At 44.3% G+C, this 13,039-nt stretch overlaps 1 protein-coding gene across 4 annotated transcripts in view; it reads right to left on the bottom strand.

Moving 5' to 3' along the window:
• Positions 1-13,039, bottom strand: part of PREX1 (phosphatidylinositol-3,4,5-trisphosphate dependent Rac exchange factor 1) — a 267,990-nt gene that overhangs the window by 81,241 nt on the left and 173,710 nt on the right. For all 4 annotated transcript variants that reach the window (XM_075901238.2, XM_075901236.2, XM_075901237.2 and 1 more), the window contains 3 exons: positions 9,858-9,958; positions 4,324-4,427; positions 2,907-2,956 (listed from right to left, as the gene is read on the bottom strand). In XM_075901238.2, coding sequence (XP_075757353.2) covers positions 2,907-2,956; positions 4,324-4,427; positions 9,858-9,958 — 255 coding nt within the window. The remainder of the gene's footprint in view (positions 1-2,906; positions 2,957-4,323; positions 4,428-9,857; positions 9,959-13,039) is intronic.

The raw sequence follows: 13,039 nt of genomic DNA, 5'->3' as shown, positions 1-13,039 counted from the left end.
TAGCACTTCCAGAACTTGAAAAAACAGTCTGACAAAATTCCCAGAAATGTATGTCCTCAGAACACAACTTTCCCCGTAGTGCTTACACACATTTTTTTAAACCTGGCTTCCAGTAATGCACTCACTCCAGCACTAAGCTGTGGGAGTTCTGAGGAGCACTTCCCCCACTCACACATTTATCACGAGCAAATGTGCTCTGGAAATTTTAGAATAATAAAGCAGAGCACGAAAATATTGAGCTGTCATGAATAGGGTTTTCCAGGTTGGGAGAGGTGGCTCCTTGCATTTTAATGTTGAACGGCAGCATACGGGGAGGGCCTAGACACTGCAATGAAAGGGCTAACATTTCATTGGGCTCTGGATGCTTGGTCCAAGGCCCAGCTGCTCGCTGCTGCCCATTAAATGCTTGTCAGGAAGGATGTCTGGACATTAACTCACTGACCCAGAAGCTGCAGGTGATGCCACTACATGAGTGGCCACAATATGGAAAAATATCAGCCTGAATCTTAGCTAGTCACACTGCCTCAGACAAATTAAGGTAGCATGATGCCTGCTGCTCCCACAACTTAGGGAGGTGTTGTCCATTACTCACACATTAGTGCCGGAGGAATAAACAAAGGTTCCTGATATGTGCTTCCTGTCATTAGCTGATCAATCACCCATGGGTGGTCTTCCACAAATCTAACAATTTTCTGTTTAGATGCCCTGGTCATACACTTCGCTGTTGAGGCAACACCCTGCAAATTAAGACATGCTCTATTGCCAGTGGGGCACCATCTTATTTTGCCCCAAGACTTCACTGAAATATCAGTGGGAGGGAACAAATAACAAAGGCAGATGCTGTGTTGAGGCCACTGTGCTTTCAGTAAAAGGAAATGGCTTCACATGATGATGGAATGAATAGCCACAGAGTAATAAAATCAGAGACTTCCTGTTGCCCCAATACGTCTTGGCATTTACACCCAGATATTCCAATTTCTGCAGGTCTCCCAGCTTGTTGGAGTGCAAGGCATACTCTGAAAAGGGGCCTTCATCCACCAGGAACTTATGGCAACAGGAACTGTAGGATCAGAAGATGCCAGACAGAGCAGAGATCGAATGGCAGAATAGCTGTGTAGTGGGACAATGGCGCCAGGCTACCATCCAATGGGACAAGTTGAAACTTGTCATAGAGCAGGAAGATCAGAGATTCAGGAGTGGAAGATATCAGTCCTCGCTGGGGTGATGGAGTTTGTTTGATGGACGGTGGGCATCAAAGAAGAGTCTGAGAGTGGTGAAGTTGTAAGTCCATTCATGAGGAGCCCAACGTTTTCAGTGGCTGTAATTTTTCCCAATACCAGGATTCTTCTTGAAATAAAAGAATGGCTAAAAAAATCTGATAGAAAAAATGGTGCATGGTTCAAATGCCACAAAATGGAGATGGCTATTACTTTCTCCAGCACAATTCATCTGATGCTGGAGGCACTCTGAAGTCAGAAGCAGTTTTTCTCAGTTCAAGTTACAACTAGCATTATTTTTCTTTACATATCAATTACTTTCTTAGTGGCTGAGGTGCACACACAAACACACACATATTGCCACTTTGCCTACTCAGAGCCACATGTTGTCAGTTAGACAGAATTATGATTGAAGAATGGACACGCTTCATCAGATAGACCCCTGTCATACCAAAAGTATCTTTTGTCTTGGGACATCTCCTGAGCGCACTCGGGACAGGGAGGTCCATGTCTCCATGTTTATTTTTCCTAGGGGTTATTTTTTGTCATCAAAATTGTGTGTACCTTAAAATAGAAAGTTCCTGTGAGCGAAAATGTCTCATCTCAACCATGGGCAGTTGGACAGGATATCTGAATGGTTCATGTAGAACCTCAAATAGGCTCATGGCATAGACTTTAGGAACTGCAGATCTGGACATTCCAATAGGGCATTAACATTTGAAAAGCCCATATCTTGGAAATGAGTTAACTAGTAAACTTAGATTAGTTCTATGCCGTGGGCTGGTATTTGGGTCAAATCCCAATGCCCCGATCCAGGCTATCATTCTGCAGAAGTCAAGAAGAGTTTTGCCAAGTGAGGATTTATCCCTCAATGTGAGGTTTGTTTTTTTTTATGAGCCCTTTGCTTCATCCTCTGGGTGAATTTACCAAATGGAAACAACAAAAAGACTATTGCCTGCAACAAGCACCAGCAACAGATGCTCTACCATGTCTCTCCTCATTCAGGCTTCACTTATCAATACACCCACTCTAACCCCAGTCAGAGGAATCTATCTAGGATAAATAAATAGTCTAAGGCTGTGTCTACACTGGCAAGTTATTCCGGAAAATCAGCCGCTTTTCAGGAAAAACTTGCCAGCTGTCTACACTGGCCACTTGAATTTCCGGAAAAGCACTGACGATCTAATGTAAAATCATCAGTGCTTTTCCGGAAAAACTATGCTGCTCCTGTTCGGGCAAAAGTCTTTTTCCGGAAAACTGTTCTGGAAAAGGGCCAGTGTAGACAGCACAGTAGTGTTTTCCTCAAAAAAAGCCCCAATCGCGAAAATGACGATCGGGGCTTTTTTGCGGAAAAGCGCATCTAGATTGGCCACGGACGCTTTTCCGGAAAAAGCGCTTTTCCGGAAAAGTGTCCTGCCAATCTAGACACGCTTTTCCGAAAATTCTTTTAACGGAAAACTTTTCCGTTAAAAGCATTTCCGGAAAATCATGCCAGTGTAGATTTAGCCAGTAGGTCACCAACCTAAGTTCAGTTCTACACTTCTTCAGCAGAAGCACCTCTGCTAATCCCAGCTGGAGATGGGATTGTAGCAAAGGAGTCTGATAAACTGAGCAAATTCTTTCATTGCAGGTTATAGGAAGGAAGAGCGAAGATTCCAAATGGCAGCACAACAGGCAAGCAGAACTTACTTTATTACAGGCGTGTAAAGACTGTGCAGTCGACAATAGAGCCTCACACCCTAAGGAAAAAACAAATGTGGCTTTATAATTATGTACCAGATCCATAGTTTTTCATAACTATACTGAATAGCTATAGCAGCTCTGGAACTACAGTAGCATGGCCATGGACAACACCAGCTCATCAGGAATTAGACAGATCAAATGTTTGTAGAAACTCTTCTTCTTCTCCTCCTCTCTTTCCACTTCCAGCAATCTCTCTCCCATCCCTGGTACTGAGGTTTTGCTTCTAACATCCTCCTTTCCAGCATTCACCCCCATTTCAACCCATGCAAACCGCAGCTGCTAAGCTCGCGCTGACTGAATCACATCCTTAGTTTGAGACCCCTTCCACTGACCCCACCAGTCTCATTTTACCAAGCATGAGCTTCTTGTCTTTACCTTCAAATACCTTGTCAGCTCTCCCCCAGCGTTTCCACACTTGTTTCTTAGGCTATGTCTACATTGTGGAGCTATTTTGGGATACCGGAAGTATTCCTAAATAGCTATTCCACGTTATGCCATAACGGGCTTGCTAGTCCAACGTCCCAATAAATCTCGTTCCACGAGGAGTAAGGGATGTTTCGGAATAGCGCTCTATTTAGAAATTTGGCGCTGTGTAAACAGTGCCAAATTTCAAAATAAACTATTTCAACATTAACTTGAAATAAGCTACGCAATTTGCATTGCTCAAATTGCATAGCTTATTTTGAGTTCCGGGTGCAGTGTAGATGCACCCTTACTGTGTTACCCCACCTCCTTTGCTCTGCCAACAGTGGCAGCCTTGTGTATCAGCTTGTCTGCTTCTTACATAAGCATCTTAGCCTCTTCTATCCTGCTTCTTAACCCTTCTTCTCCCGATCTTTTCACAAGAACCACTTCTGAAGTGATGGCCATAAGAAATTAATCAATTAATAATGAATTCAGGGGTAGATGGGGATCACTGGAACTCATCATAGACATATGTAAGTATCAAAGAAAAAACCTAAACATCTACACACCATTGCTATATCTCCTCTCTCTTAAACTGGAAGGTGGCCTCAGCTGGTATCAATTAGCCTATTGTGTTTTCACAGAATTCAAGCCTTCGTTCGGACTGGGGGCATTAGATGCCACCATAATTTATGTAACTAATAACAGTAATTTATCACTAGGCCTTGCTTTCTCTCCTAATCAACAGAATCCTCCAAAATGGCATAAAAAGTGGGCAAGATGGGGAATGAGAAAGAGACTGTCTCCTACACTAGCATGGCAGCAGATTGATACAACAGATAGATTTTACTAGCTTTGGATAGTATGCTGTAGTGCTTATGACCATGCAGATGCAAAATAGACATTTTTAGTAACTATTATTCAGAGTTATCAGGCTCTAGCCTGGGAGATCGAGTACCTTGGACATGATATCTTCCAATTCGCTTCTCGGTTTATAAGTTCCGTCATCATACCGAAACCTGTACATCACCTGCTCATTCTTAAAGTGGTGCTTATCTGAAACTGAACCACAAGAGCAGCAATTACTAATCAGTCCAGGCCTCTTCCCTGGCCACACATTATGACAGCACAGTATTTCTGCATACAAAGAACCTACAATTTTCTGCAGTACCTCTAATGACAAAGGCTTCACAATATCAGGTTTGTACACGTACACACACACACACACGTACACACACACACACACACACACACACACACACAGTTACCAGTCCTGCTGTTGACAGATACATTTCTGAATGTCTGGCCTCAAAAGCATGATCTTCCAAAATGTCGCCATTTCAGGAAAGAAATATACCCTATAAAATACTGTTCTCTTCCATCAAGCCTGTTTCAGTTAGTTACAGCTTTGAAACCAGCTCCACTAAGTCAATGCGAGTCTTTCCATTTACTTCAATCAGCTTTGAATCAGGCCCTTGTTGATTCTGTAATCCTACAACATGAATGAAATGATTTTTGCAGCTGCCCAAGGCTCTGACATGGGGATCTGCTGCAATTCCTAAAGGAGAGCATGCTGGTGAAAGGACCTACAGATGTTTGAGGGATTATTCCACCAGGGCCCTTGTTTTTAATACGGTGTTAATGGGCTCACTGATGCAATTAAACAGTGCTCTCCAGACACTACTTATTTTTGCTAAAATGACCATTCTGCCATGGAGCAGCTGAGATCTTATTGGTCCATGTTGTATTATAATGATGACTCTAGGCAGCAGAATATGATTCACAGGGGAAAGATGGGTCCAAAGTTGAAAGCAAATACAGAGGAAGAAGAAAAGTGGGAACAGAGCAACCAAAACAGTAGGTAGAGATGAGGGTGGGGAGTGAGCAGTCCCAGGCATCTCTGTCATCTCTAATGAGACATACGACTAACCAAAATGAACTGACACCCATATACCTGTTTTTTGCATATGTGGGGATGGGACAAAACTACCTATATTCACTGGGACATACTGCCGTGTGCGTGCTTATGATGAAACTTGCTTTCTGAAATTTTATACAACCTTTCCTCAATCTTTTCTCTCTGCCAAACATTAAACAGGTTCCAGAATGTTCCGGACTCTGTTTCAATGTTGCAACACTTTGACACAAGAACACAGGAGTTAGGACTGGAAGAGCCTAACTTGATAGGCTGATCAAGTCCAAACTCCTGGTACTGAAGGTAACTGCATCATATAATCCTTTTCAGAAGCTTCTCAAATTCTTTCAGACATGGGGGCTGTCTCTAGACTGCATCCCTTTTCCGTAAAAGGCATGCAAATTAGACATATCTCAATTGCAAATGAAGCGGGGATTTAAATCCCCCCCCCCCGCTTCATTTGCATAAACATGGCTGCCGCTTTTTTCTGGCTCGGGGCTTTGCCGGAAAAAAGTGCCAGTCTAGACAGGGATCTTTCGGAAAATAAACCCTTTTCCGAAAGATCCCTTATTCCTTTTTTTAAGAGGAATAAGGGATGTTTCGGAAAAGGGTTTGTTTTCCAAAAGATCCCCGTCTAGACTGGTGCTTTTTTCCAGCAAAGCCCCGAGCCGGAAAAAAGCGGCAGCCATGTTTATGCAAATGAAGCGGGGGATTTAAATCCCCGCTTCATTTGCAATTGCGATGTGTCTAATTTGCATCCCTTTTACGGGAAAGGGATGCAGTCTAGACACAGCCGGAGAGTTTTTGGATGCCCTCTATGATGGCTATTGACTCTTCCCTCGCTGAGGGTCTGCATGCTCTAGGTCTGCTACTTCCGCATCTGATTTGAGAACGGGTCCTGTGTAGAGATCCCTTTGATTCTTTGTGCCTGGCACAGGTGAGAACAAAGTTCTGATGAAACTCCTTTGGCTGGCTGTTATGGGTACCAGGCTGTCACACACATCAGCAACCCCAGATAAAGGAGCCAGGATTAAAAGAGATGAGGAGGCGGTAAAGTGATAAAATACACAAAGCTCAGCACTCCTGCAGGCCTGTGATCTGCCATGAGTCTGTTCTGCGTTGCACAGAACCCTGTTCCCAGAGGAGGGTATGGTCAGGCAGGCTAGGAGAATCAGCAGTTTTCATCCAACAGTCATCTTATACCAAGTGCAAAACAAAAGATAAGGCACGTTGCCTAATGTGGGGCTACATTGCAGGATTTGGATTTTAACTTCATTCGAGATAAGGAAACTCTTTTCATGTCAATAAAACTCAAAACCTAATTACAAGTGTTGTTTCCTCAACTAAAAATAGGGCTGAAGAAGCCTTTTAAAGTCTACGAATTGTCATCAGGAGACAGGGACAACAGTTGCTCTGGATACAGGCAATATTATATATATTCAGAGATATCTGTTCTTTGTCAGGGGAGGGTAATATTTAACTACTAGAAGACTTACCTGGCATTGCTTGGGTTCTTCAGGGTAGGTGGCTGGTGGTATGGGGGGCACAGGAATCAGGGCAGGGGCTTGGGGAGGGTCACGGCATGGGGTAATGGTGGCTGCCAGCTTCTCCCCGAGGCTGTGCACCCTGCCTGTTTCTTTGTGGGGTGCGTCTGGAGTGGGAGGGCGAACACCCCACCTTCTGCTGATCCCCAGGGCTGGCATGGAGCCACTAGTGCTCCCCAGGGCTGGCATGCCATGGTATGAGTCTGGGCATCCCACCCACTGGTGCTCCCTAGGCCAGCCCAACGGGGGGCGGGGAGGGGGACAAAAGCTGCTCACCAACTTCTCTCCGTGGCTGGCCCAGGGCAGTAGGGAGTTTTGCAGTGGCCAGCAGCTGCTTCCCAGAGCATGCTGGGGTGGAGGTGGCTATGCTGCTGGCCAGCATCTGCTTCCTGTGATCATGCATGTGTATAACTGCTCCTGCTATCACACCTCCTCCCTTCTCCATTGATATGAAACAATCAGGCTATGTCTACACTGCGCGTTGGAGCCGTCCTGCCGCTTATTTTCAGGAAGAACGGCTCCTGCGCAAAAGGGGTTTTTTGCACAAGAAGGAGCAGCATAGACAGCTCCTACTTGCGCAAAAGCCCCTTCCGCAAAATGGCAGCTCATTAGGTATGCAAATGAGGCGTGGAGATATTAATCGCTGCACTTCATTTGCATATCTTCTTGCGCAACAATGCGCCATGTAGATGTAGCCTCACATTCCAGACACTTCTCATTGACCTGGCATGACCAACCCCTGACTTTCCTTTAAGTTAGGATAAGAGGAAGCTGCATCCTAAATTTGGTGGTCCTAGCTCTTACCACTTAGGAGGAGTTCTTGAACAAATGGACTCACAGATGGACAGACACATGCACATTTCTAAAATACCCCGTAAGATTTTCATGTCTCTGTGCTGGGAGATTTTGTTGGGGCAGCTGCTAAATCACATTGCCAGGATGGTCAGCTATAGCAGCTTGGGTGGCTGTAATAAAATGTCAATACTGGATCATACAACCTCAGAAAAATGTATTGTGCGGTGCCAAGTGAGTGAGTGTGTGTGTGAGAGAGAGAGAGAGAGAGAGAGAGAGAGCCTGCATGGAAAGGGATAGTTGTGTGCCTATGCACATGCAACCACTCAAGAACTCAGAACCCACAATTAAGGCTCTATTTCTATTTAGGCAAGTAAATACGACATCAGTGTCACTAGGGGTCTACTGAGTTTTGATTATTTTGCCACTTGTTTTGTTGCCTAAATGGGAGTTGAGTTTCTTTGAAAGTATGGTCCATAGTGTGAGTTAACACAAATGAAGGTGTCCACACATGAGCAGTGGAAGTGCGTGGGTAACCCCCACACCTTGTAGGTGTGGTTCACTTTCCCACAGAGTGGCATTTAAACCACTTACAGAGACAAAGAATGAGCTTGCTCTACAGTCTTAGCTGAGAGCCAGCAGGCTTTTAGCTCAAGCAGCACAGACTCTTGTGCACTAAGCTCCTGAGGTGCCAGGTTTGGTTCTACCTGCCGGCCTTACACATGTGCATGGAGAAATCTGAAGCTGCTGGTGTTAACACACATCAGAGAAAGGTTTCCCTGTGTTTTGATTAAGAGACGACAACAGACATCACTTCTTAATGCCGTTATAATCTTCTGGAAGAAGCTCTTGTGGAGCTGTAATGCCAACAGATTAGTGCTAAATCAATACCAGTCTAATTAATAGCTCCCCTATTTAAAGTGGATTAGAGATTACTCTGAAATATGGGCAACTGATGACTTATGATCTTAAGGAATAAAATTCTCATTTCTTTGATGAGTATTTTCCAGCCATGTGCACCTACTGGCTAGACATGAGGCACCTGCTGTTTAACGTGTGCATGACTGACTTACTCTGCTTGCTGAAATGGGAAAAGAATGGGAAGAGCAGGAGAAATCTGGGTTTTGAAGGGCACAAAAAGCCGGAGAAAAACCAGGCCTGACTAGAAACAGGGAGTGGGTCCGATTTTCCATCAAGTCAGGTGAGCAAACTCTCACACAACTGCACACAAAGAGGCCCGAGCCTTAAAATATGCCTTAGGAGTTTATGAAGAAGAGGCATTTCCGGGGCGTCTTCAGCAACGTCACATGACACTTTTAAAACGATACACTCTTGGAATGTGAGCTGAAAAGAACAAATACTCCCCCACCCCATTACAACCTCGCTCAAATGGCTAAGAAACGCAAGGAGAATACTGTCTACTAGAAAACACACCTAACTTCCATAGCTTTTGAGTCTGAGACTCGTTTTTCAGGGGAAATTGCCAAATGTCTCTTTACTCAGTGAGCCACAGACCTCCCGTTACTTCAGTCTCTGCCTCTTTCCAGAGTTGCACAACTCGGCTCTCTTCTCTAGCTTTCCATAGCAGGCATTAGGAATCCAAGGCTGGACTTTTAAAAATATGAAGTGCACATGAACGTACAAGTTTTTAGGCCCGCGTGTATGCATGCAGCTGCTGAGATGGTACACACATCTCAAGTAATTACAGGCAAAAGTGGCAGATTAGGAGTGTTTATACACCCAGTGTCATTTGGCTCTCACCCAAAGGAACACAGGTGCCTGGATTGTCATAGACGAGGGCACTGCACATGGAATCATGTCTTTGTACTCCCTTGCTCAGTAAAACGGCTAAGAGCCACAGAGAAAGGAGCCATTTACTCTGTAAAACATTTGTCGCAAAGTCAAGGGTAACTTTTCCTCCATAGGCCACTTAGGCCAGAATCAGAAACAGCCTTGATTTTCACAAGACTGTCCCGCATCCCATCATTTGAGAGATGTAGGCTTACCTTAGGATGGAGGCTGAGTCGTCATGTTATGACACAAGTGGCTACAAATGTGGCCCCCCTCCCCCATTCATTCTAGAAAGAGTTAAACACCCTCCCACAGTGGGAAAACGAGGATTTGATGCAAATGTTGAGGAAAGCCACTTGAATGTCATAGGAACAACTGCTAGGGCCTTTACACCAATGTCTCCAGTGTCTCACTAAGCTCTGGCACCTTGCTGTGACCCAGAGCACTCACCATGATGAATGATGCCATTTTCCAGCAGCGCTTGTCCCAAGTTGACCCCTTCCTCTGGCTTGCTTATCTCCCCAATCTCCGTGAGCCAGGATACAAATTCACTGCAAGGGGAAGTAGAACAGCAAAAGCAATTAGCCCTCTCCCCCTAAGGGCAAGCAAACATGTCTCTGCCAGACATTAACCAACCACAGGTGACTCTCTCCTTGAAGCACTGCATCACCATCTATCCTACACTTCAGCTACAGTACTCAGGAGGGAATGAGGGTGCCTCTTCTAGACAGCTGGATTTCCTACATTTCTGTAGGAAATGCTCGGCGGATGAAGCACGTTTCCTGTGGGAAACATTTCCCTTCATTCTCCATAACTAGCAGACTTGGAGGGAAAGAAGGTCCATTTGTAGCAGAAAAAGACTACAACCGAGACTTATTTTAACGAGCACTCCAGACTCTGAGATGAGAGTAGCAAAGGGAGGTTTATTGATGCCCTTAAAAAACAGTAAATCATACAGACAGGGAACTGATGTTTTTACCGTCGTATCCTTCAAAGCAACATATTCATCTCACTTCGTTGGGTCTGATTCTCCTCCACTGGTTTTGCACTGGGTATAACACCATCGTCTTTCCTGGATTTACATCAGTGTACATGAGTGGAGACTCAGTCAGAGTTCAAGTCCTGTTGCTAGGCTAATATAGGGTCTCTACATTAAAGCTGGGTCTGCTTTATAAATAAAAGATTATCAAAACCTTCTACCCTACTAAAAGTTGGTGGTAGGAGGCATACTAATTCTGAATGAGCAGGTGAATCACATAGCTTGTTTCTATGGTGAAGGCAGAACTGAAACATGGGCAGAGGAAAACTTCTGCCTACAGCTAGCTATGTAGTGTGTGACTCAAGAAGAGTGGCAGTATGTATAGCAAATATAAACTTTGCCAGCTGGATGAATGGGACCCTGCCAGTGCCCTCGAGGGACCAAGCAAGTTTGTCAGTTTAATCAGGGACTACGTCAGAATGTGTAAAATTTATCGAAAAGAAATATTTGAAAGCAGAGCAACATATGGGAAATCTGAGTTCAATAAACCAGCTGGGTGCCTGCCAACTTATGTAGGGTTATTTATCAAAACCAGCATCCGTGCCTCCAATTATGGGCTTTCAAGGCAGTATTTTTAGTCTTTCTGTATTTGTCATGGACTGACTCATCCCAGCCGTAGGTAATGGGACTGTTTTGCTTTTAGAACAACAACAATAAAAAACAGCTTCAGCTTGTTGAGGGACTGCCATGTAATTGGAACATCAAAGCAGTAGAACTGCTTCATTACATCAGCGTAATACCATGGAAACCAAGTTTGTAAAACACCTAAGACTATGCTAAACCAGTGCTGTATCAGGCCCAGTACCTTAAGGGATGCCTCCTTGGTCTCCCGGGGTACGTCTACACAGCAACGTTATTTCAAAATAATGTCAAGCTGGAGGACTTCTTACTCTGATTCCTGTAACCCTCATTTCACAAGGAGTAAGGGAAGTCAAAGGAAGAGTTTTCTTCCTTCAACTTCCTGCTGTGTAGACAGCACCCAAAGCCGAATTAAGCTATTTCAACTTCAGCTACACAATTAACGAAGATGGGGTGGAAATCATCAGATGCTCCACTCCCATTACTGAGAATATGAGTTGTACTACCTAATTATTTGCCTGCAAAATTGCATGCATATTCCATTGTCTCCCACTAGGCACTACAGTAGCAAATAATACACTTGTTTGCTAGCAGGTATTAGGGTATTTAAAGGAAAAGTAAAAACATTAGACTGTGCAGAGAGGTTTGCAGTTACCATGTACATGTGCATACTTGTTAATGCATGATTTTGTGTGTGCACAAGTAGAAGCTAAGGGTTGGAAGACTGGCACCTAATTACTTTCGTGAAAGAACATGTGAAATAACTCCTTATGGAGAGACAACTACTAAGAGAGCTCAGCAGATCCTGTGTTTTCCTCCAATGGATTAAAGGCGAAGAAGGGTGGGATGTCTCTTTTTGAGCCAGTCAGTGCTACTCCTTATCTGTCAGAGGGGACACCAGCAAATTAAATGAGGAACTGAACCACAGAGACCCAGGGGAGACCAAATTAGACACAATTAATGCACAAATTAACATGCAATTACATTGCAGAAGTTAATTGCAACCTTTGTGACTAGAAGTCATGGAAATCAAGTCATTGCATGCGCGCAAATGGTCACTCAGCTCTGTCTACCTGGCCATTTGCACATGCAGTTCCTTAATCTCCATATTCATTTGCAGTAACAATAACCAGGAGACACCCTGGCATAACAAATGCATGAGATTAAAATTCCATCTTCCTATAAATTTCTTGATTGTCTTTCTTTGGCTTCAAACAGATTGATTTATTTATTTGCAATGGTCTAGCATCCGCCAATATTTCTGGGTCACAGTCTTCTCAAAGTTTATTAAGACTGCAAAATAAACACTAATTTTGATTAAGAACCAAATGCCATAGAGATCTTAAAGTGGCACTTAAGAAAGCCATCTCACAGTGCTAAAAGATTCAGAGGAAGGGTTTCAGGGAAGGGGTAAAGCAAGATTGTTTACTTTTCTGCAGTCAGAACGTTGGCAGCCCTACCTAAAGAGCCAGACGTTCAGTTCCTACCACACATGTGAATTAATTTGGTGCTATTTGGGAATGTCCTTAGCATCACATTCTCCATACATAACTCCAGTGTCAGCTGTATATACCTGTAGGAGGGCAGAACTTGGCTCTCTGTATTTAAACTTAACCTCTCTAAGGGTATGTCTACACTACAAAGTTAATTTGAACTAACAGATGTTAGTTCGAATTAACTTTGATAGGCGCTACACAGGCAACTTAATTCGAACTAGCGGAGCGCTTAATTCGAACTAGGTAAACCTCATTCTACGAGGACTAACGCCTGGTTCGAATTAAGTAGTTCGAATTAAGGGCTGTGTAGCCATTTAATTCGAACTAGTGGGAGGCTAGCCCTCCCCAGCTTTCCCTGGTGGCCACTCTGGGCACCACCAGGGAAACTCTTCTGCCCCCCTCCTGGCCCCGGAGACCTTAAAGGGGCACGGTCTGGCTACGGTGCCCATGCCAGGTGCAAACCTGCCAGCACCCAGCCAGCAGACCCTGCACCTGGCATGGCACGAACCAGCCACCCG

Source organism: Pelodiscus sinensis, chromosome 17 (assembly GCF_052426305.1).
Source record: "Pelodiscus sinensis isolate ZL-2025 chromosome 17, ASM5242630v1, whole genome shotgun sequence".
Lineage (NCBI taxonomy): Eukaryota > Metazoa > Chordata > Testudines > Trionychidae > Pelodiscus > Pelodiscus sinensis.
This window is presented reverse-complemented; position numbering and strand designations above follow the sequence as displayed.